Source organism: Leptonychotes weddellii, chromosome 8, assembly GCF_054177405.1.
Source record: "Leptonychotes weddellii isolate Sample4059 chromosome 8, ASM5417740v2, whole genome shotgun sequence".
In the NCBI taxonomy this organism is placed as follows: Eukaryota; Metazoa; Chordata; class Mammalia; order Carnivora; family Phocidae; genus Leptonychotes; species Leptonychotes weddellii.
The window spans coordinates 105,483,976-105,509,758 of NC_138376.1; the positions used below are offsets into that span (position 1 = coordinate 105,483,976).

Here is a 25,783-nt window from a genome sequence, read left to right on the forward strand (position 1 = left end):
AGATCAATTATTAGCTGCTACATAAGGAAAGGATTTGTTTACACTATGTAATTTTTGTCATTGGGACTGCCTGCCTGCGAGCTTATTACTTATTAATTCATGATTCCCCCACGAGTAGGAGAAGGTGCTGGCATTTCTAAAGTTTGTGTGAATCCCATGTCTTCCTCACTTCCTGCCAGGTCTCCTCACTTCCTGCCAGGTCTCCTCACTTCTTGCCAGGTCTCAAGTATTCATCTTTGAATAATGGCGGTTCTCAGCAAAGCCAAGGTTTGCAGCACATGCCCCTCACCGTACAAACCCAATTAAACAATTTGTCAGTGGTTCTTTCCAGTTTTGGATTTTGGACATAATCAAAGTATTGGAAACTAAGAAGCTTTGTAAACAGAAAATGACTGTAAGTGTACCTGTTTCTGACTTCCAAGGGATAATGTCTAACAGCTCTCTGATTCCAAATGCCTTGACCAATGGTATGAAGCTGATACTGATTATGGAACCCATGGGAATGACATAAAATTCGGGGGCTCTGGGGCTCAGTTATTGTTTTTTTTTAACTAAATAAACATATTTAGGGCTTGTATAATATACATACTCATTTTAAAGAAGAATAATCAAAAGGGAATACCCAGTTTCTCCCATGTTTAAAGAGCACGTTGAACCAAAGCCCCTGGGAGCCCCATGTGCTCCCATATCCTCTAGTCCTCGGGGAACCACGATCCTGAACCTTCATGTTAATCATTTCCTTGCCTTTCTTTTTCTTTTTCTTTTCCTTTTCCTTTTCTTTCCCTCCCTTCCCCTCCCCCCCTTCCCTTCCCTTTCTTCTTCTTCTTCTTCTTTTTTTTTAAAGTAAGCTCCTTGCTCAACCTGGGGCAACCCTGAGATCAAGAGTCCCATGCTCTACCAACTGAGTCAGCCAGGTTCCCCTTCCTTGCTTTTCAAATTGTTATAGTTTTTACCACATATTTTGAATAGTGTTTAATTTTGTAAGTTTTGGATCTTTATGTAAATGGGATTATCCTCTATATTCTTCAAGGAACCACTCTTTTTGCTCAACATGTTTATGAGATTCATTCATGTTTCACATATAGGTGTACTTTATTCATTTTCACAGCCTTCTCCTGCTGATAGATATTAGTGCTTTTCAAGGTTTCTTTTTTTCAATGAATAATGTTTCTGTGAAAATTCTTATATATGCCTCCTGGTGCTTTTTCCATTGCTGACATTTATCAGATCTCATTTTCTGCCAGGTACTCCTGTAATCACTTTAAATGTATTGATTCATTTAAACCTCCCACAGCCCTATGAGGTAGGTATAATTATTATCCCCCTTTCACAGATGAGGGAATTTGGTTCAAAGAGGTTAAGTAAATTGCCTAGGAGACAAGCCTAAGAAGAGATAGAGCTGGACTTTGAACCAAGCTTCTTAGCTTCAGTTTGTACTTTTAGTCAGTACACCATACTGATTCCTCTGCTAATCAATCACTCAGTCAATTTGAAAAGTTCTAGGGCCTTTTTCTAATTTGTCCGTCTATACCTTTGTTAGTCAAATTGTTAGTAAGTTAGTCAATTGTTAGTTAATTTTGTTAATAAATTCTTTTAGAAGCACAAAGCCAATAAATCTAATAAAGATCCAATATCCCATGCCTCCTTTTTGGGGATTAGGATTAAAATTCCCATGATTTCTCCCCCCCCTTACATCAGATATTCTGAAATATCTGCATTTTGAATCAATTTCAGAATGGGGAGGAATGCAATTCAAGAGAAGAGAGACTATTATGTAAACTATCTTAACTATATGAACCTTTTAAGAACAGTGGCTAATTCGTATGTCCCATGGATGTCAGTTCCAGGGACAGACAAATGGTGGATAGTATTTATCCCCATCAGTGTTCATTGTCTCAGTGGCTTGTATATGAAAACATAAACATGAGTCCTATGTCCATTTTTCTGAGTTGGTGGGAAACCTCCAAGTACCACCTAATCCAGAGAATGAGAGATTGAGAAATCAAAATAAATCTGTTGAGGAGGTAAGGGAGAAAATACCTCATCTGCTTACAAATTTAGCAAAGCACCAGAGACAAGTTTTAGGTAAAAACATGGACAGGCAGCCATTCCTGAGGACAGAAGGAGCTTCCCTCTGTCTGCATAACACACCAGTTTTCACCTCTTTCTGAAGAGAGCCTTGGATGTAGCAAGAGGAACATTAACCTGGCATCTTTACTGGCATTCAGAAATGAACACCAACTGGAAAATCTGTTAAAAACTCAAACTAACAAAGTAAGAAAGAAATCTTGCAGCTACTGCAGGTAAAGGAGCCTGGAGGAATATCAGTGATAAACATGAATGTTTGTCCAGGATTTATAGTGAAAGCCAAGGTTGCCTTCCAGCACCTGTCACTGAAGATCCCAAAGACTGCAGGAGGGGAGTAGTAGGAACTAAACACAGGGGAGGCCAATACCTCAAAGGACGGATAAATGACCACCTAACAACCAGCCGGCCGCTCCGCAGAGGTAGTGATTTCAGAAAATAACATTTTGGAGAGGTTCAGCTATCTGTAAAGGACTCACAGCTCTTTGCTCTTAATAACTCCAACTTTTGGTGGCTGTTCGACTAAAAACATTTTAAATCATTAGATTTAGAAAAAAATAATTCATAATCTGCCATTTCAATAGTTCTAGTGTAAGACTGAGACTTCATAAAGTTAATCTAAGTATAGTTAAAATAAGATAGTTTGTTGTATTTTTTGACTGAAAAGAGCAAGTGATAAAAGAGTTCAGTATGATTCCTCTTTTTGGGAAAAATATACACATATATACATTGAAAGTGTCTGGACAATTCTACACCAAGGTAATCAAGCTAGGCACTACTGATACTTTGGAGAGGAGAACTCCTTCTTGTGAAGGGCTGCCCTGTGCTGGTATGTCTAATAGTATTCCCGGCCCCTCCCTCCTGGCCCCACACGAGCAGCACCTTTCCTCTGAGTCATGACCATCAAAAATGTCTCCAGCCGTTGCCAAATGTCCACTGGGGCTAAAAATCACTCCCAGATGAGAAGCGTTTCTCTACCTAATAGGTTTACAGTGGTTAAAACTGGGAGGGGGTTTGACAGGTAATTTTTATCCCCCTTCCCTTCACTTCTAGTTACTCTACAATGAGTATGTCTACGTTTATCTCCTGTAGTGAAAAATAAGAACCATTAAAATACCTACAACCATAGCACTCTTTGGTAAACAAACAATAGGCACGTGCTTTTGCACAGTCTTTGCAAAAAAAAAACCAAAAAAACAAAACTGTAGATAGAAGATTTATAGAAGATACCATGAAGGGAACCACAAAGAAAATAGAGAAAACCAGTTCTTCCAAAATAGGTTAGCAAAAATTCCCCTCAAGATGTGAGGGTGGTGGGGCGCCTGGGTGGCTCAGTTGGTTAAACAACTGCCTTCGGCTCAGGTCATGATCCTGGAGTCCCGGGATCGAGTCCCGCATCGGGCTCCCTGCTCAGCAGGGAGTCTGCTTCTCCCTCTGACCCTCCCCGCTCTTGTGCTCTGTCTCTAAAATAAATAAATAAAATCTTTAAAAAAAAAAAAAAAGATGTGAGGGTGGTAATGTGTGGGCCAGAAAGCATGTGATTTATGATCCAGGTGCACTGATCTGTGCTGATGCAGCCCACTATTTAATGTTCTCATTACATTTACCATGCTGGGTAGATTTGTGCTCTGGGCTGTACTGGGAGTTAGCTGAGCCTGGGGGCACCAGATCTTTCCCATGTTGCAGGCTGAGGGGTCCGTGTCCCTTTCCACATCCCTCCTTCCCATGTACATGGACTTCACTCACTCTGTAGTGGGTGTATTTTAATTCCCCCAACGTAGAATTCATAGGTTCCGGAAATAGGGCCATGAATTGATGTTTTCATGAGGAGAACCTACGTAATGTGGAAGATGTAGAAGCAACAAAATTTTTGAAATGCTCGATACTCCTGACATACTTAGAATGATGTAAAAGCAACTCAGAATTAGATTCCCTTTTACAAAACCACTGACGATTTCAATCTGAAGGCATAAAGTAGGAAGCAAAGTACGATGGCACTTTCGGGTAAGAAAAACCAGGTGAGGCACACTTGGGCTTTGAGTTGAAATAGTCGTGTCCAAATGGCTTGTCTTTCTGGCACTAAACACATGCGCTGGCAGTTAATAACAGTAAACACATGGCGCTCACTACGGGCCAGGCACTGTTCTAAGTGCCTTCTGTATTCCCACTCTGTTCATGTCAAAACAGCCCTGAGTGAGTTGTCACCTCTATTTCATAGATGAGAACACTAAGACACAGCAGGTGCTCAAGTAAATATTTTGTGACTGAAACAAATAAACCAAACTATCACCAGTCACTTTGTTTTCTCTCTGCTCTTAATAACGACTCGCTCTTTCCCACTCTTCAATGTCTTTTACAGTTAGTATTATAAATTTGTTCTTCAAAACCAGCAGAATCATGTCTACCAAGATTGAGAGGAACAGAACACTCTGGTTAATGTAATTATAGTCTAAATTAAATCATTAGATCAGAAATGGTTTGGACTTGTGGACAATCTCTGCAGACCATGACTCCAGAATCCATCTGTCCTACCAGGATTCTCTGCTTGTGCCAAAATATAAATGAGGAAATATGGATGTTATCTTTTTCCTGCAAGAGCATGGATGGATCATGAGTTCATGACTAAAACAAATATGTATTAAGGTCAAATAATACGATATTGCTGCTTCTGCAGGTCAAAAACTGTCAAATATCAGTAATTTTATATGGGCCAACTTTATCGATTCTGTCATATATTAATGCAGTCACTACAAAGTTGAACTTTCTAGGTGAATGGTGAAGGAGATGGGACTAGTTCCTGGAAATTAACTAGGATGGTATTGTTTAGGGTACACTTCAGTTCCCACAGTAAATTGTGGCGAATTTTAATACATTCTCCCTTATATATTCTATTCATTTAACTTTTTCTTTTCTATATTCTTGTTTGTATATTGTTTGCATATTTTGTGTATTGTTTGTATATTTTGTATATCCCTGTTTGTATATCCTTGAGTGTATATTTTGTATATCCTTGTTTGTATATCGTTGTTTGTTTATTGACTTTAAGATTCTGTAGGTGGGGGATATTCATCATACACACTCCAAGGGGTCTTTGAAGTATTGCTCATTCAAATAGAATGTTTGATATTACAAATATAGTGACATAGTGCTTCACCTGCTAAACACATTCCAGTTTACAGACAGTGTAAATATCTTTTTAAAGATATATTTCCAGAGGTACCTGGGTGGCTCAGTCGGTTAAGCGTCTGCCTTCAGCTCAGGTCATGATCCCAGGGTCCTGGGATCGAGTTCCGCATCGGGCTCCTGCTCGGCGGGGAGTCTGATTCTCCCTCTCCCTCTGCTGCTCGCTGTGCTTGTGCTCTCTTGCACTGACTCTCTCTCTCTCTCTCTCTCAAATAATTAAATAAAATCTTAACAAAAAATAAAGACACATTTCCAGAAATAAATGTACTATGTAGCACAAAAGATGGCATTTTCTTTCAGGTTAGTTCCCTACTAAAAGTGCCTACTAAGTTATTGAGAGGACATTTTCTGACTACAAAATAATAATAACATTTATGTTAACACTCCAGAAGTTCTCATAATTCCCATATTAATATGGCCACTTTAAGTAGCCAAAAATGTGTAATATCAAGATCTGTGCCTGATTTATTCATTCTGAACTTGGATTATTGTGTTTGAATAGTGGGTTGGGTTTAAATGTCACCAACTTACCACTAATTTAGTGGTATTTGTATGTTTTAAGTATCTCATCGCTCTGACAATCAACCAAATTCTAAACAAAGGAGTATTTATAAAATGAATGGTCTTCATGAAATATTTTTTTACAGTGCTATACACTTGGTAAGTGCTCAGAAAATAAATGCAGAAGTAGGTTTGTTTGAAAATAATCAACCAAGAGGTCATACACGCTCACCTGAGTAAATTCTTCATCCAATTTGGCAAACCTTTTTGAATGCCTACAAAACAGTGGGTCAGCCTCTGCATTCCAGGTGCCCATCATCATCGTGAGAGACACACATGCATAAACCAACCCCCCATATAAGGCAGAATGAAACAAGTAGTGTTATGAGAATAGAGAAGAAATAAGTAATTCTCATGGACACAGAAAATCTGAGTAAACTTTTTTCATCCCACGTCCTTTATTTTTTGGTCACTCCTATGTTTGAACTCATGTGCCTTTTAACAGCAGGGGTATGGCAAAGGGAAGTTCAGGGGTTAGTCCTCCATTTGCACATATAATCCCCATTCCTCCATGAATTTCATGAGATAGGCTTCGTTTCCTTCCGATGGCTCATCTGGAACCTGCTCTTCATAGAGTTTAGACAAGAGGCCTTCCTCCGTGAGCTCCTTGTACTCAGGCTGCTCACATCCCTCTGAGTCATGTTCAAAGCTAGGGAATGACGGTATGCACAGCCTGCCGGTCCGAGGGTCCCAATCCACCAGTGTGGTCGATGACTCTTCGTCTGGTTCCTCTGCTGTGTCCACGTGCTCCTGCAGCAGCTGGTCCAAGTCTCGCAGCTGAGGGGCATAGGAATGCAGTGGTGTTTGGGAGCCCAGGTCTGCCAAAGCTGCCTGTTGCTTAAAGAACTGTCCTTGGAGGGATGCCTGCTCCTGCAGATTGAGCTCTTGATCTCCAGGCCCCACACAGACATCAGCAGTTCTTACAGCATATTCGTATTCAACGACAGCTTTATCTGTGGGCATTGTTCTGCCCCTTGACTCTTGCTGGGTTAGGGACATACCCTTGGTGCTTTCCTCAGAGTCACAGAAAATGTCCATCAAATGTAAAGCATACCCTAAGTGTTTCACCTCCATTTCCTCCTGATGTGGCTCCTGGTCCTTGAGGGGCTCATTCAGGTCCCATACATGGTTGCTTTTTTCCCCTACACTTACATCCTTATGAGAAGTGTTAGAATCCTCCAAAATATTAAGGGTGATAAAATTAAGCACAATTTTTTCAGCAGGTACAAAGAATCTTTTGTCAAATTCATTTCCATAAATCAAAATCTATAAAGAGAGAAGAGAATGGTTTTCACCTTTTCACTTGAGAGAGACAAGAAAAACAGCTGTTAAGTAGAACTTACACTGTCATCACCTAGTTCTAAAGACCTATTCTTACCAACTCATGGAAGTGACAGTTATTCTTGGAATAAACAGAAAATCTCATTCACCTGGGGGCAAGAGACCCAAGACACACACACACACACACACACACACACACACACACACAAAGGCTTATGGAAGTGAATAGTGGTCCCTGAGGGGTGTGTATCCTGTCCAAGGATCAGGGTAGACTACCCCCTCCCTGGCCCATGGAATGCAGGGCAGTTTTTTAATTTCTTGAGCCTCAGTTTTTAATTGTGTAAAATTAGAATTTCTGCCACGTGAGAAGTGGCGAGGGCTGAGTGAGACAGTTTGGAAATTGCTTTGTTAATTATTGTTGACTACGTATTTGTCAACTAGCAGTGGTTACCTGGGTTCCCAGGCCTGGTTAGGACATACTCTGGACATGAAATGTGGATGGGCGTGAAAACTGGATGTAAAGAAGGAAAGAGGCACAGGAATAGGGATGGTTTCACTTACTTCCCCATATACCTTTCTAATCCCACTATAATGAGGCCAAAAAGGGAAATCCATCTGCCTGTTTATGGCTGGTAGAGAAACTCTAAATCATGTCAGGAAAACTGGTTTGAGATTAAAATGGTGCTGGGGATATGTGGAAGGTGTCTGTTGAGATGGCCAGTCATGACTTATGTTTGAATCCTCATTGTCCACCCCGTGATGTGATTTCATTTAATATTTACAAAATAGGCTTCATTCTTCAGCCTCATTCTTTTATAATATTTTGGTTTCAGAAAGTCTCATGTGCTCAATTCTCCTCTCAATGTTTCTCCCAGGAACGTCTCCCTGTGCCAGTAGGAAGCTCCCTCTAAAGTCTAAAAGGAGCGCTCCTGGGTGGCTCACTTGGTTAAGCATCTGCCTTCGGCTCAGGTCATGATCCCAGGGTTCTGGGATTGAGTCCCGCATCAGGCTCCCTGCTCAGTGGGGAGCGGGCTTCTCCCTCTCCTCCCTGCTCGTACTCTCTCTTGCTATCTCTGTCGCTACCTCTCTCTCAAATAAATAAATAAAAATCTTAAAAAAAAATAAAGTCTAAAAGGAGGCAGAATAAGAGAAACATTTAAAACCGAACTAACAGGAATACATGCATGCATCATGTTTATGTGAACATGTTTTAATAATTTGCAAATAAATCATTCTTATTGTTAAAATATGCCCAGCCTTTCTAAACCCTCCAGAAGCATATTTATTCCTTCTTAATATTTTCCTGCTCTCCTTGCTGTGAATACTTGTCCTGTCCATTTTCCTCCTAAAAGTGCTCCCATTCCATGCCTGTCTCAAGCTCTACATCCCACTCTCCTCTTTTAGATTCTCCCCTTCTTTCCCTGGATAACCGCCACAGTCTCCTAGCTCCTTTTATTGCTTCTAGTCTTACTCCCTCCAACATTGTCTTAGACCCACTATCCAACTGGACCTAAAACACGATATTGACCTTGACGCTGCCTACTCAAAACCCTACAGAGATTTCTCTTTACCAAGAAAATATAAAGCCCAAACTCCTTAGACTAACACCCGATTCTCCCATTACCTGGCCCTAACAGCCGCTCTCCGGTCTTACTTCTGTAGCTCCTCATCAACAACCTATGATCCAGCAATATCATGTGGTTTTCCAAACATCTATGCACCTTGGTCCCTGCTGGGTTTTCTGCCAGCAGTAGGTGCTCTACTTCTTTCTCCCCTTTCTTAAGCGAGGCCAGACGTAAAACTTCTCCTGGCCCCCTACTCGGGGTTTCCATGTTCTCCCTGTAACTCCCTGTACCTCCACAGTCCTCGCTGCTTGCTTTCATCATAGCCTTCATGTATCATTTTGAAATTCTTGTACCCAACTTAACTTGAACATCTGGAAGAGCATGGATCCCGACTTAAATTTATTTGTGTACCTCAAGACCTAGTCTAATCTGCTCATGACACGTGAAATCTTTTCAAAGCTGAGGCTTCTTTCTCTTCGGTTATGTTACTGAGAGAATCTAGTAACAGAAGTGTTTTCTAATTCATCCACTCTTTAAACCCACGCTGCCTGTACAAGGGACCTGTGTCTGAGCTTCCTTTTGTACTGGCCTGGAAGGGAGGGTTTATAATGATTCCTGCCACACTAAACACTCACCAAATTTGCTGGGTGTTTCTCTTTGCCAACATGGATATATCTGTACATGGAGTAGCCCATCACAGAAAAAAGAAACACGGTAACAGATATGGGCAAAACATACCAGAAGATGATTTTAACCTTCAATGCTGATGTTTGGTCTGTAAAAAAAAAAGGACAGCGAAAGAGAGTTTTTGATTCGGTGTGGTGGGAAAACATTGGCAATGTCAGGCGGCTTTGGGCTGATCACTTACAATTAGGAGCTCAGTTTTTCATTTATAAATTGAGAAGCTTGAAGGAAAAGTGATACAGGGTCTCAGAATTCTTATTCTCTGATAAGAGCTGGTCTTCGGGACTCATCTGGACTTGTTGCAAACCTCACAGTGTAGATGCATCAACAACCCAATCAGCAGATATTCCAACATTTTATGTCTGGCTGTGAGATTCATTCAGGTTCTTATATTTGAAGCTAAATGTGTCTAATATTCCAGCAACGTATACACTTTCAACCAAGCAAAAAAAAAAGCCCTGTTGCTACGATCCTATTAAGCTGCCCTGACTTTTCCATACACTCATTTGACTCAACCATTTCCAAATATTCAGTAGAAGTCGGGAATGTGTGGCGTCACCTTCTTGGTGGCTGACAGAACCATCTCTGAGTGGGTCGGCTAGACTTTCTGGGTAGGCCTGGAGCTTGGGATGTGTGTAGGGAGGTCGCTGAGCTGGTGTGTGCTGAGATCGGCAGTGACTTCCTTCCAGGTGCTGCTGTGCTGTAGGTTCGTGACAAGTAAAAGTCCACAGAGGAATGAAAAGACCTGGTGAACAGCTCTTAAGAAAGCAGTGCTGGCCCGCCATTGATCAGACTATACAGTTGTGAATAGGACTCAATGTGACTGATTTCTATTTGTTGGGCTCCTATAGGATCCTGGAAGTTGTGATAGTTAATTATCTGTGCCAATTTGGCTAGGCCAGATATTGGGTGAAACATGATTCTAGATGTTTCTGAGAAGGCATTTTTAGATGAGATTAGCATTTATTTATTATTTTTTTAAAGATTTTATTTATTCATTTGAGACACAGAGATACAGAGAGAGAGAGAGAGAGACAGCATGAGCAGGGAGAGAGGCAGAGGGAGAAGGAGAAGCAGGCTCCCCGCTGAGCCAGGAGCCCGATGTGGGGCTCGATCCCAGGACTCTGGGATCATGACCTGAGCCGAAGGCAGATGCTTAACCATCTGAGCCACCCAGGCGCCCCGAGATTAGCATTTAAATGAGTAGACTTGAGTAAAGCAGATTACTTTTTATAATATGGATTGCTTCACCCAATCAGTTGAAGGCTTTAGTAGAAAAAATGGTGACCACCTCGAGAAAGAGAGAATTCTGCCAGCAGACTACCTTCAGACAAGAACTGTAACTCTTCCTTGGATATCCAGCTTACTGGACTGTCCAATATTTTGAGCTCATCAGCCTCCAGTCATGTGAGCCATCTCCTTAAAATAAATCTCTCTGTCTCTCTCCATATATATATGTTGGTTCTGTTCTCTGGAGAATATTGACTAATGCAGCAGTAGAAAAAGGAAGAGCTTTAGCACACATGGCAAAAGTTCTAGCATATTCTTTACATACTGATGAATCCAGTGAGAGTGTCATGGGAGCTCTTTCATCTGTACAGTTGTTTGGATACTCTTGATGCCTAGGCCCGAGACAAAGCAATAAAGTCACTCTCCAGATAACTATCTAGTGAAAGAGTGGAAGTGTCATGGACAATGAGGGAGGTCAACAAGAGCCAGGGGGAGAAGTCTAGGTATGGGGGTCCAAGTGCAGCCTCTTGCACTCAAAGAGCTCCTGAGGAGCACATCTGTCACCAGGTTCCACAAGGAAGGGTGTAACAACAGTGCAGCTGGCGCAGCTGGCTGAGCATTCCCTACCCCGTGAGTAGGCCACGATTCAGCCTAGTCCTCTGAATGCAATCTCTGGTCTCTGGACCGAGCTTGCCCTAATTAAAACATGCCATGACAACAATGACCGATGGCACTCAGTATACAGCAGGACATGTTTGCCACAATAAACTTAATAAACTGCAGTTATATTTTAGGGATGGGGGACTGTGGAGAGCAGAAGTATTTTTCAAAGAGGGTCCCAAAAGAGGTAGTCCAGCTGGGATATCACGGAAAACGGCAGACCCCGAAAAGATACTTCCTTATTTTGTCACCTGTCCTAGACTAGTGAGAAAGTTGGCTGCATCTCTTACCGGGAAGTATTTAATGGAATCTGTACTTGAGTTGCTTTAAATCTGCCAATTGCTTAAATGATCTCCACTGGAAATCCACTCCTACCACTTGGCCGCTGATCAAGCTGTTAGTAAACAGAGCACTTTTTCCAAATACAGAAACGATTTCTTCAATCTGCTTTGTTTTGCCTTTTGCTTGCTCTGCATTTCAGTTTTATTTGACATATGGCAGAGAATCCTTCGTTTTAGGGGAAGGTATAAAAGGACAGAGTTTGAAAAATACAGCTTTTCACTTTCAAATATCACAATATCCCCTTTAGATTCCTTAGGACAGTTTCATCTTGTGCTGTGTGAGGGAAGAAGAGAGCAGGGCTCCTGTCACCATGGCCATCCCATAGCTGGCGATGGAACTGGGCTGGGGGAAAAGGGGTGACAAATTTCCTAGGCCAGTGTGTTTGGAAGAGGGAGATGGAAGAGTAATAGATGAGGGGCCATTTGAGGAAGGCCAACTTTAGGGTTAATTTTTAATGTTCAGGTTTTGAGTTCAAGGTCCTCTGACCCTTGGGGAAACACAAATGAGCAAATGCCAAGCTCCTAACCCTATGTCTCCGAACAGGAGTGAGAATCTTCAGCCAAGTTCAGGAAACATGAGAAGAAGACAAAAGGAAGGAGAGAGAAGCAATGTAAGTAACTGTGGATTCGCTGATCCCAGACGTTCGTGTAGCCAGTGACGGATATCTGAGTGCAACTTGCAGAGCCTGTAATTTTATTCTTGAGGGTGAGCAAAGGCTGCTGTCTTCAAGTGTTTTTAGGAAAATGTTTTGTTTCTAGCACTAACATTTGATGTTCTTGATGTTCTTGAAGACCACAGAACTTCTCTTCATGAAAGGGACTACAATTAAAAAATAAAAAGATGTGTGTAAAAATTCTTAATTGTTTCTTCCCATGGAAGAGGCCTGTTAGCAGCAGATATCAGGATAGGTGCTGAGAGTTCCCCGGGAGGATGCAAACGTACTCTAATCCTGGCCAAGTTCAATGGCAGAGTCCCAGGCTGCTCAATGCATTTCTGGTGATGGTTGTTTCTACCTTTGTCTCAACCTGTTTCTGGTAGACATGGATTTATTCAAACCTTGTTTATTTATGTTTTAAAATTAATTTATTATTTATTTATTTATTTTATTATGTTATGTTAGTCACCATACAGTACATCATTAGTTTCTGATGGGTGTTCCATGATTCACTGTTTGCGTATAACACCCAGTGCTCCATGCAGTATGGGCCCTCCTTAATACCCATCACTGGGCTAACCCATCCACCCCACCCCGTCTCCTCTAAAACCCTCAGTTTGTTTCCCAGAGTCCATAGTCTCTCATGGTTCGTCTCCCCCTCTGACTCCCTCCCCCCCTTCATTTTTCCCTTCCTTCTCCTAATGTCCTCCATGCTATTCCTTATGTTCCACATATAAGTGAAACGATATAATTGACTTTCTCTGCTTGACTTATTTCACTTAGCATAACCCTCTCCAGTTCCATCCATGTCGATGCAAAACCTTGTTTATACCTGCCACACTTCTCCTAGTTTCTTCAGAGTTCCTTCCTCAGACCAGTTGAAACTTTTTAAGCTTACCTTTCAAAGTCCGGACACACTGCTTCTCAGAAGGCTGAGCAAGGCGAGGAGACCCTGGGATGAGGGACAGCACGTGGATGCAGTACAGAGTGTCTGGCTCCAGCCAGCCCAGCACCAGCGTGTGGTTGGTCACACACTGGGACCACTAGGGTGGGGGATGGCAAACAGCAGTTAGAGTCAAAGAATTCCAGCACCACCCCAGACAGATAGCTCTAGGAGGAAGTAAAACACTGAGATACCAGTAAATCCTTCATTATTACTACAAGCTTTTTTTTTTTTTTTTTAATACCCTCTTCCTTTAGCTCAGCAGAGCATGGTCAGGAAATGGAACCATTCTGGGAACAAGTCTAAATAACAACATAAGGACAGATTTCTTGCTCAGCCTCGCCCTGTGTCCTTGCTGACATTTTTTTCTCTCTTGCAGAGTGACTGACAGATGTTATGCAAGTCGAAGCTCTCCATCAAAGTGAGGTGGACAATGGTTCTACACCCAATAGCAACATCAGACCCCACTGACAAAGAGTGTCTGTAAGGGAAATCCGAAAGATGTTGTTGAGAGATCTACGTATCAGCTTCCACTGTATCTTGTCTAACATGTCTTTGAATATCACATCTTTCCAGATTCCCCTGCATCTGGGCTGCAGAAAGAGACACAGATTATAGGCCCCCTTCCATTCCAGGCTTACCGTTTTATTAGATTTAGTATTATATATGGACACATTGTACTTCAGATTAGAGTATATCTGTTGCATGGAAAGAGAACGGTCTTCTGGGTTTCTCTTCCACTTCTCTGGAGCCGTCAGAACAATGGAAATGGATTTCTCATCTGTCGTCAAAGCAATCCCTGGTGGGCCAATTTGTGCTTAAAAGGGAGGGGAGAGGGAGTTATCATGTTTGGATGTAAAAATCACCATGGATAAAACTACAATATAATCCTACTGGGATCAAAGCCCTAAAGCACCCCCCCCACCCCCTTAGTTGAGATGACTCAGATTGCTCTAAGGTTAGCCCAAGTCATGCCACATCTTGAAACACTTATTTCACACTCCCTTACACATTATGAAAACAGAAAGTTCAAGTGTTGTATTTACCTAGTGCTTAATCCCATGGATAAACAGATCGTAAATACAACTAAAAGTGTTTACAACACTCCTGTGACTTGAATAGTTAGTGATAAATAAAATTAATATGATTTGATATGTGGTGGAAATCAGCCATGGAGGAATGAAGCACTGTTAAATAACTTTGAAGATGTGAGTAGAATGATCTAGAACAGAGGTTCACAAACTTTTACCATAAAGGTCCAGCCAGGAAGTATTTTAGGCTTTACAGCCCATATGATCTCTGCTGCAACTCTTATTCATATAAATGTAAAATCATTCTTAGCTCTTGGCCTGTAGAAAAATGGAAAGGGGGCCAAGCTGCATTTGGTCTGAGCACATAATTTGATGACATCTGACCTAGAAGGGCACCAGAGGATAGGTTCTGCCTCTAGGACCGGAGAAATACTTGTAAACTTCATTATGGCAGCTCTGAACGGATCTTCTACAGCTGAGTCAGCCACAGAACAAGAGATGGAAAAATTTAAAAAGCAAACATCAAGAAGATGTTGCCTGAACTCTGAGTTACACCTAGAAATACATCATCACACTACCAAGTTCAGAACAAGAAGACACTGAGTTTGGCAATGAGCAAGACTACTCATGGTAAAGATGAAACTCTGAGACCCAGCGAGGTGGAGCACCGTGGGCTGGCCACTTGAGCAGCTGAGGGACAGAGTGCAGAACAGAGCCCCCAGAGCACGGGTCTCTCGGGAAGGTGAGGCCGAGACGGTACACTCGATTGTCAGGGGAACTTGATATTATCTGTGTTTACAGACAACTGTGTTACTTACTTTCTAAGAATGGATAGAATCGTCCAGTTTCTGCCCATTTGGAACAATTCGTTTCCCAAATGGCCTTCACTTTGGCATAATATTGATGTTCGTAATCAGAAGTTTCCACAGAGAGATCACAGCAGGTCTTATTGATATTTCTGCATTCTGATTTATTCAGCCACTTCTTTTGCCCATATCTGCTGAGAAAGAAACTGAATTAATAATGATGTACCCTCTGTGCTTTCCAATAGGAAAAAAAGTCATTACAGAAAACTCAATGGAAGCTCAGACCTTCACTTCAGAACAACAAAAGTGCCTGTCATTGAGATAAAAAAGAATCCACATTTGCTGCTGGCAATTTTTTTCATTACCTCAGGAGCATGAGTCTGAGTTTCTGCAATCACCTCTCCTTTCTGTGAATTATATGTGGATAGTACATTTTGAAAGCATGTTTTTTTTTAATTATTATTCTTGAGCTACAGTAAAAATGTTACAAAACATGTGATCAATTCTTCTAGTAATTATGTAAGATTTTAGTCTACTATGCCTATGAAGGTCAATTTGATGGGCTATTTTAAGAAATATTAGTCATTTTTTTCTCGGAAGAAAAATTACCTTGACATTCTCATAAAATTTAAAAATCTTCTTGCCATGAAGGGTCTAGGGAAAATTCACAAGTTGGAGTGCATGCCACAGTAATTATAGTGATGGTGATGATAGTGACTAGGTTGTTGATACTGATTTCTCCTTTCCTTTATTAAAGACACAACACCCATAGCAGGTGGGGGGAGGAATATTTTTAACACTTTTCAGGTGGGAGAGACTGAGGTAGGGAGAGTTGAAGGGCCACAGGCTGAGCCAGTGAGAGAGACAGGGTTGCATGGGAGGCTAGGAAGGCATTAAAGCAGGCATGGTGGGGTTTTAGAAAGCTAACTGGTGCAGCATGGAGAACATGGTGGGCTAGGAGTGGCAGCCTGGGGAGCACTTGAGGGGATACTGCAGTGGTCCAGCTGGAAGACGTCGGTGGCTTGGACAAGGATGGTGGCCGTGGAATAAATGACAGGACAAAAGGAAGAAATATTAGGGGAGACAGGACTTGGTGATTGAGTGGAGGTAAGAGATGAGGCAGATGAAGGTGTTCAGGATGATGTCTCTTTCTGTCTGGGACAGTGTAACATTCCCCAAAAGAAGGAATACCGAGGAATAGGTTTGGGAAATGGGGAGGAGGGGTGGGAGGAAGGAAAGATAACAAGTTCAGTTTTTCACGTGTTGAACCTCAGGTATGTGAAAAATATCCAGCTGTGGATGCCCAGTAGGCACTGGGGCTCAGGAGAGAGGGGTGAGTGGGAGGCAGTGATTTTGAAATCAAGGGCACAGAACTGTTCATTTAAAGCATAGGTGTGAATGGAATTATCATGAAGCCAAAGCAAAGCCTAGGGTAAAATTCCAGGATCATCAAGATTTAAAAGTTGGTATAAAGTACAGTTAGGAATAGCAGCTAAAGGGGCACCCGGGGGGGCTCAGTCAGTTGAGCGTCTGACTCTTGGTCTCAGCTTAGGTCTTGATCTCAGGGTTGTGAGTTCAAGCCCTGCACTGGGCTCCCCACTAGGAATGGAGCCTACCTAAAAAAGAAAAAAGAAAAGAAAAGAAACAGCAGCTAGACTGGGAGAAGGAGAAACAGGCATCATATAAGTCAAGGCAAGAGCATGTCTTGAGAATGAGGAAATGTGGACTTTATCAAGTGTTCTCAAAGCTTAAGGGTATCTCCTCTTTTCAGAATATGGCAACAGATTTCTGAAAGCTAATGTCGCCTGTTTCATAAGAACCATACCTGCCAGAAGACGTTAGAAATACAAATAAGATCTTGTTGACCAACTTCTCCATCAAGTGGTGACCACTGCCTAAGAGCTTTCATACTTTTTTTGTCTGTGAGCCACAAGAAGAAACCCATTTTACATTGTGACCCAGCTCACAGAAACATACATATATTTAACGTATTAAAACAAAGGTTTCATAAGATGCGTTTTAAACTTTAGTACACACCATCAATTCAGTTATTTTCCATTCCAATCCACTTCACACCATTCCAGTCCTTTGCATTAAAAATAATGCTAGCTATGTCCCTCAAAATTGATTTCATGGTCCATCAACCGGTCTTGACTTATGGTTTGGAAAATACTGCCATCACCCATTTGATCCCCTTTCCTCCACCTCCCTCACTCCTGCCAAGGGCAGGACAGCTTCCCATGACAGAGGTTGATGGAGGAGAAAATACTTTCCCGGATTCTGAACCACTTTTCCAAAGCTTGTGACAAATCTTGTGGTTTCAGTATTGCACTATATATTTTCTGCACTAAATTCTTTTGGCAGGTAGAATTTAAGCTGTTGTTAAAATTTCATCTTTCACTTGGAAACAAACTTTACTCCAAAGTGTAAAAACATACTATGTAAGTTGCCCAAGGTTACCTGGCTAGGTTCACAGGCTGGCTGCAAACCAAGGACTGTTTGGCCTTGGAGCTGAGCTTGGAGCTCTGTCAGTGACAAACACAGCTCCGTATTTCCGTCCATCTTGGACATGCACAAGCATGTAAGACTTCCGACGTGCCAAGTTTCTTTATTCATTTTGGAAATTTGTACCATGTAAATTATTTGCTCTCACAGAGCTGTGATGACTGTACTTTTTTGTTATCCTTTTCAGAATCAAATAAACATGTAGAGGACACTGCAAGCTCTTTGCTTCACCTAATGGGAAAGGAGGCCAAGGCATATTCAAGAGCCATTTTTCTTTGCAGAGTGATGTCTTCTTTCTTAAAACACCAGCTTCCAGAAAAACTCCTCGAAAATGAAAATGAGGTTCTAGATAAATGAAGTCACTGTAAATAGCCGCTGAAGTATTTCACTGCCTTTAGTGGTCAGAATATTTTCTTCAGAGAGAAAAATGACTTTGTCCTTTTTGTTGTTGTTGTTAATAGGGTACTTTTTTTTTTTTTTAACTTCAACAATCAGAAACGTGTAATCAACAGAGAAAGAAATCACTCTAAAACCTATTACCTGAAACACTTGGCATACATGATTTTGGACATCTCATTATGCTTCTCTGTTCACACAGGAATGGTTAGATGGCTGCATACACAGACAATAACTAGATTATACCATACATATGGTTTTAATCAAAGTTGCAAATTTAGCCTGATTTGAACTTTATTTAAGATTTTATTTATTTATTTATTTATTTATTTATTTATTTATTTATTTATTTATTTATTTAGTGCGAGTGGGGAGAGAGAGAATTCCAAGCAGACTCCACGCTGAGCTCGGAACCCAACCCCAGGCTCAATCTCAAGACCCGGAGATCATGACCTGGGCCAAAATCAAGAGTCAGATGCCTGACCGACTCAACCACTCAGCCATCCCCTGATTTGAACTTTAATAGAAAAAGAAATTGAAATGAAATTAAAGGAATTGTTGTAGTTCAAGTGTTTCATCACCACAAGAGATATTAGTTCCTAAAAGATCTTTTAAAGTAAGAAAATGGTTTATGAAAAATATTGAATGTTTGGTTATCAAGATGATGAAATATTTTCACTTTAGATCACATTTAATGGCTTCTTGCTAGGAAACTTGGTATACTTATACACTTTCCCCACCTTTTAATTTGTTATATTATTGTTTAGGTTTCAAACATTTATAAGAAAGTTTGATAACCACATTTCCCATCACTATTTAGTCTCAGTTCTTCACTTAGATGGTCTCAATGCATACATCAGTCTTTTCACAATGACAAATAATCTCGTCAGTACTAAGCTCTTCCTTCAGGTTCATCTTTACCTCTGTCAGCCAGATATCATCTTTAGTTAGTGATTTTCTCCCCATCAAGTAGATCTCAGGGGAGGGCTCTCCTGACATCTCACTTGCTTGAAAATACATCTGTTGAACTTATTAAGAATCCTAGATCACACCTATTTTTCCCTCAGAGGATGTATCACTGTCTTCTGTTGCGTGTTGCCACACAGAAATCATCCCCCTCCCTCTGCCCTCCTTGAGCCCTGCTCTTGCTATGACAGTCACAAAGTACCTTATCTTCTCAAAGTTCAGTAAACTCACCAGGATAGGTCTTCCTACTGTTTTTATTACATTTTCCCAGACTGAGCATGCACCTGTGATGTGCAGCTCCAGAGAGTCATTACCACTTGCTCAAGTACTATCAGTTAGCCATAGGGTTTTCCTCTCATATAACATTTTTATTTTCCATCTCTTCCCTAAGTCTGCCCACTTGCTTAAAAATTCTTACCCTTGTCTTAGAATTTTTTCTTTAAATGCCTGCTTGTTTGCTTTCTCTCTCCCCTGCCTCCCTTCCTTCCTCCCTTCTTTCCTTCCTTCCTTCCTTCCTTCCTTCTTCCTTCCTTTCCCTTTCTTTCTTCTTTTCTTCCTATTTACCATTAGAGATCATGTTGTGTATGGACTCAAACTATGAACAGTTATTTGTCTGCATTTTTCTATTCCCATGAGAAAACTTTTCAGGAACTTTTCACGTGTGTGTGTGTGTGTGTGTGTGTGTGTGTGTGTACGTCTTTCTCCCTTCCAGTAATAATGGAGAGGTGCTATGCCAGATTCTTTGGGACTATTACTCTTTGAACAGGGCCAGTTATTTATTGAATATTGGGCAAATGGGTATAGGAGTGAGGGTATGTCACACACCTCCTCTCCAAGTCATATTATCCCTTTGCTGGAGAGCCTGCCCACCCTCACATTTGGGAATGGCAGGAGCCTGATGTGCCATAAAACACATCAGTAAGGTCATAGTCCCCCTAGTCCCAGCCATCATCGCTTCCCCTCCCTCCTGCACCCTCCTCACCAGGGCGACTGGGCCTCTGCAGTGAATGTGTCACTTGAACATGATTTCTCTTTCAACACCTCCTGTTCTGACATTCTGTGGCACCAAAATGGGGCTCATGGGGACATTTCCTCAATTTCTGGTGGCAGAAATCCTTAGATTCCATACCCTTAGGTTGTTACGTAAGCCTCTTAATACTGTGACATTTATTCTTGTAAAATTAAATTTCTACTGTTGGTGTTTAAGAAAGTATAGATTCACTTCCAGTTTCTGCAGTTGTTTTCCTTTAGATTTCACAGTATTTTGCTTGTACGCTCCTTAGCTTGTGGCTTGGGGTTTAGCCATTTGCTCTGTTTCCTTGAACATGGGCATCATCTGTATGTTCTGCATTCTTTCTTGCTTGCAATGAGTTTTGAGGGACAGGTGAAATGTGAAAATGTCCATTCACTACTATCTTTAATAGGAAGAGCTGGTGGCACAGAATTCTGCACTCAGTTTCACTTAAAAATGCCTGTTATTCCAATAAGTTTGGATATTTCAGAGGTGATGGACCTCCTTGTTTTCTCGGCCACAGAATAACATTTTGACCAACTTCTTTTCCCCACTTAATTAACTTTCCCTCACCTAAGAACCCAATGCTTCTGTCTTCACCAAGAAACGGTTTTCTAATTTAATCTGACAGAACATTCCAAGAAAATTTAGCAGGGAATATCTAAAACTTCTCTTTTTTCCATTAGTTAGTACAATAGATGGTTTATCTTTGCACAGTTACTAGGTGTTTGAGTCTTGTGTTTTTAAATTAGCCAAAAGGAAAAGAATCAACTTACATGAAATACTGCACAGTATAAGTAACTTCAGCTCCTTGTAGGCCCTCGGGTGGACTCCACTGTAGGATATTCCTCATGTTAATGGATAAGAAGGTAATATTTGTAGGCTTGGGTAAACCACCAGAGATGCAGAGAACTGAAGAAGGAGTAGAGAAGAATCAAGGTCTTAATGGAGAAAAAGGAAAACACAACCCCTGTGGTAGACAGTCTTCAGACATGGCCCCAATTAGCCGCACCTTCCTGTACTCATGTCCTATTTCCTCCTAAACCTAAGCTGACCCGATGACTCACTTCAACCAATGGAATGTGGCAGAAGTAACTCTGGGACTAAGTCTTAAGAAGGTCTGGCAATTTCTACTTTTGCCCTTTTGAAAGTCCTGAGCTGCAGGGTAAAAACCTGGGCCACTCTGCTGGAGACCACACAAAGAGGGAAATGTTCAGTTGTCCTAGCTGAGCCCAGCCTTCCAAGCAGGAGGCTGGAATGAAGCCACTGTGCACACTCCAGCCCCATCTGCCATAGACTGAAGCTGCATGAGAGACTCCAAATGAGACCAGAGGAAGAACCATCCAGTTGAGCCCCAGTTAACCCTCAGATTTGTGAGAAATAATAAAGTGATTGTTTTAAACCATTTTGGGTAGTTTGTTAATGCACCAGCAGATAACTGAAATGATCCCCTTATTAGATACAGAAATAAAATTTAGGATAAATGGCCCTGAAAGGCTCAAGTTTTGGAGATTGGTGTTAGAGTGAGCTTTACTAAAGTATATAATAAAGCAATAATTAGAAAAGAAAGCAGTGAAAGAAGACAACATATTTAATCAAATGCTGATATGTTCATGTAACTGTGCTCTAAGAAAATGTATCCTAGAGGATTAATTTGTAGGAAACTTCTGTAGAGAAATGAAAGAATTGAGACACTACCAACAAACTAGAAAAGGACAAAAGGAAAGTGGAGGACAGTTTCTTATAAAAGAAAACAAGGATGATCCTTGAATTAAAATAAATTTTAAAAATCATTGGTAATGTGTAAGAATCAAAATATTAAAATATGGGCGAGACCACAAAGTCCTGGGTTTATAAACATTCAGATTTTATGAAGAACAGATCTCATCATAAAGACACATATTTTAGTCAATGAACTTGGAAAATAAAAAATTTTGATACTGCAAACCAAACTTAGGAAATGAAATTTAGCTAAGTCACCAAAGGCTGGTCTAATTTCAGCTACAGTCCCATAATTCTTGTGTAAATTGGCTGGGGCTAACGTCGGAGAAAGAAATTAGTTTTATCCTTGGGGTAATCCTTGGCTAAGATTAGCTCTATACAATGTATTGTAATTCCACAAACCAAATGAAAAGAGAGAAAACAATTCTTTGCTTTAGAATTAAACTTTGTAATGCAACCCTAATTCCAAGCCAAAATAAGCTCTTTAACATGCAGCAGAGTAACCAAAATATAGATTGCTGAGTGTGTGTTTGGGTATGTGTGCATATGTTATATTTGTGATGGCTCCTACTTTTAACCTTGATCATTTTTTTTAATACCTCAGTTTTATTTTTAAGAAGAAAGTTAAATACTCAAGGAGAAGCACTATCAGCTGATCACTGTGTGGGTATGTGTCTGGTAGGGGCAGAGATCTCAAAAAGACACAGCCTGCCCAATGTCTGTCTTTGATTTTTATCCCTCTAGCTCTCTGGAACCATCGTGTATCAACTGGTATGGGTCTTTTTTTCTGGAGATCATATGCTATGAATAATTATCAGTGATTTAATACTGCTCTGTGCTATCAATAGGTTCTGATTTTTAATGAGAGTTTTGAGGATGAAACTGAGAACATGGGGGAGGCAGAGCCATGAAGCACTGTGTTTTCCAACCCTTCAAAAGTGAGGAACGCTTTTAACATAAAAAGTTCCAAGGGTCTTTTCAGATCTAAAACCTGCGCTTTTACATGTTTATATGACACATGCATGTGAAGAGTGGTTAGCATCTTGTAAGAATGAAAATTAAAATAGACTGTGTATTATAATATCACGGATGGAAGATATTACCAAAACATGGCTCCACAGAACTAACTGATAAGAAACTAGAATATTCCGGTGTGTGGCAACTTAAGTTTGGAGATATAAAACACAAGTTATGTTAGATATTGTAGTTCAGAGATATGTTCCAATGTTTAATCTATAAAAATCTTTATCTTCAACACCTCTGATTTCTGTTCATTTTTTTTTTAAAGATTTTATTTATTTATTTTTTTGAGAGACAGAAAGAGAGCATGGTAGTGTGCTCATTGGGGAGGAGTAGAGGGGGGAGAGAGAGGGAAGAGGGGAAAGAATTTCAGGCTGACTCCGCACTGAGGGCGGAGCCTGATGGGGAGTGGGGGCTCTATCTCAAGAGCCTGATATCATGATCTGAGCTGAAACCAAGAGTAGGTTGCTTAAACAACTGAGCCACCCAGGTTCCCCTTCTACTTATTTTTTAATGGAAGTAAACAGTTGACAAAATTCTCAAGATGCCTAAAACATACCCAAAACAGTTTTAAGAAATAACCTGGAATAAAAAAAAAATGGGTTGCTCATTTCAAGTTAAGGTAATTTAATTTTTTTGGTCATTGTTAGGAGGAAATAAAGCAATTTTGCTATTCTGAAATGAACCATGCTCTGGAATGTGCTGTCAATCTTTAATGTTCATTGGTTCAACAGACATCTTGCTTCATGTTTTATAATTGTTTAATGATCCTCTAGAAATGTTATGTCAATTATCAAAATAGGTTAAAGAAAACAGTGTGACAATAACACTAAAACATTAAACATTTTTTTCTCATGTCATTCTATTTTTTGAAAAGAAGATATATTTCACTGGAAACGTGAAATGCATATGCTACCACCTCCAAAAGTCTACGTTATGGGTAAATCATGTGTATCTCCACACTTTGGGTAGCCAGCCTCCAAGATGGCTCTCAATAATCTCCTCCTCCTGGCATTCCCAGCCTGCATATCCTCTCCCACATTGTATCTGGGTTGGTCTCTAAGTTTTAATAGTTTGATTTTATCTTTATAAAAAAAATTAAAAACCCAGTGAGAAGACTGGGAACTTATTAGCCTTTTAATAGCAAGTGGGGATTGCAGTGACAACTTTTTGGATATTTTTTAAAAAGATAAATGCTTAGTTAAACTCATTGTAAATACACGGACAAGGATTCAGAGTAGTAAACACCTTTAATAGAAATACATTTAAAAATGGATATTATGGTTTGGTACACTATTTCTGGGGAAAGAATATTCTAGCTTTTAGTCCTGCAGAGTCTTCTTCTTGGATTGACATTATTTATCTGAATATATAGGCAGAAAAGATATCAGTTTGGGATCATTCCCTTGTCAATAAATCAAAGTATTATCAAGGAGCTTCCCTACCATGAAAAAGGAGGGCATGTTCTGGTATCAGCCCAGCTCTGTCACCCCAGCACACAAAATATCCCTTGTTATGACATAGTTTGCTATTTCTGAACCATTTCTCATCAGAGCAAATTAAGCCATGTAATCTTTCTTCACCTCTTGTCTCTCTGCTTGTATTTCTAGAAATGGATATTCATCAATTGGGGGGGTTGATAGTAATTTATTTACTTTTATCATTTATAATAGTTGTTAATTTTGGAATTTTAATGATTTATCTTTGATCAATGGAAATAGATGTTTCTTAGTATGGTGAGGTTTGACCTTTCTGCAAAGAAGAGTTATATGGACTGCCTGCTCCCTTGGGTTAGTTCTGGTTTCAGTAGGATATGGGAGGTCTTTTGGCATGATTAAAAATTATGCCATTCATGACAGGCTAAGAGATTTTATTTTAATAGTAGATACAGTATATGAATAAAAGCCAACTTACATAAGACTTTAAAAATATAATAAATATTGTGAAAACTTTTACATGTTATCATATTTAGTTGAAGTGAGGCAAATGGCTAGCATATAATGAAAAGAGTGGCTAACATTTATTGAATCCTTACCATGTAGCTGACTCAAGTCTATGTGCTGTATACAACTAAATCATACAATTTCCGTAACAGCCTTCTGGAAGGTACCTCCATTATCATCTCCATTATACAGATGAGGAAACTGAGGCACAGAGAAGTTGCACAAGTTCACACAGCTAGTGAGCAGAGGAGTTGGGTTCAGAACCCACACTGTTAAACTCCTCACTCACCTGCTACCCTTGCAAACTAATCCTTATCTGAATTTAAACAAAGACAAGACTGATGAAAAAATGCATATTATCCTAGATATTCATATATAAAATCATTTAAGTATTAATAAATATTAGATATTGATGTCATCAGTACCTTTCTTTAGATCCCACCACACCCTGTATTAGGAAACCCTTTTCCTTTTCCTTTCAGAGTATTTTCTTTTATTTTGGCCCATATCTGATCCTGGAGAATGCAAGTAGGAACTCTATTTCTGCTTTGACACAATCCTCAGACAATGTATGGTGACTAGAAAAACAGGAATTTTTAAAAGGATGTGTTTGAGTCTATTCTGGTGTCTTTTTTAGTTGCGGAGTACATGCCTTCTATCAATTTGAAACCATACCAAAACTTAAAGATGTAGAAATAATATATTTTGCCTTGGCCTTGGGCTTTAGCTCTTGGTCTCCCCTACAGAATACACTACAGTCAATCCCATTTATATTAATGAGAAACATCAGTTCAAGAGTCATCTTATTTATCCATTCAACTAATATTTGTTAGGTGCTATTATGAGTTGAATTGTGCCCTCCCCAAAAAAGATATATTGAAGTTCTAATCCCTAGTACCTCAAAATGGTTCCTTACTTGGAAGTGGGGTTGTTGCAAATATAAGTAGTTAAGAGGAGATCATACTGGAGTAAAGAGGACTTCTAATCCAATATGACTGGTGTCCTTTTAAGAAGATGGCCAGATGGGGCGCCTGGGTGGCTCAGTTGGTTAAGCGACTGCCTTCGGCTCAGGTCATGATCCTGGAGTCCCTGGATCGAGTCCCGCATCGGGCTCCCTGCTCGGCGGGGAGTCTGCTTCTCCCTCTGACCCTCCCCCCTCTCATGTGCTTGCTCTCTCTCATTCTCTCTCTCTC

General features: G+C 40.4%; 1 protein-coding gene across 3 annotated transcripts in view; it reads right to left on the bottom strand.

Annotated features, from left to right (window-relative positions):
• Nucleotides 1–6,197: 6,197 nt before the first annotated feature.
• The window catches only part of IL20RA (interleukin 20 receptor subunit alpha), a 34,869-nt gene continuing 15,283 nt past the window's right edge, over nucleotides 6,198–25,783 (bottom strand). For 2 of the 3 annotated variants that reach the window (XM_081829072.1, XM_081829074.1), the window contains 6 exons: nucleotides 20,682–20,817; nucleotides 15,039–15,220; nucleotides 13,831–14,006; nucleotides 13,145–13,289; nucleotides 9,311–9,450; nucleotides 6,198–7,095 (listed from right to left, as the gene is read on the bottom strand). In XM_081829072.1, coding sequence (XP_081685198.1) covers nucleotides 6,304–7,095; nucleotides 9,311–9,450; nucleotides 13,145–13,289; nucleotides 13,831–14,006; nucleotides 15,039–15,220; nucleotides 20,682–20,817 — 1,571 coding nt within the window. In that variant the 3' untranslated portion in view covers nucleotides 6,198–6,303. The remainder of the gene's footprint in view (nucleotides 7,096–9,310; nucleotides 9,451–13,144; nucleotides 13,290–13,830; nucleotides 14,007–15,038; nucleotides 15,221–20,681; nucleotides 20,818–25,783) is intronic. The other variant, XM_081829073.1, reaches the window with a different exon arrangement.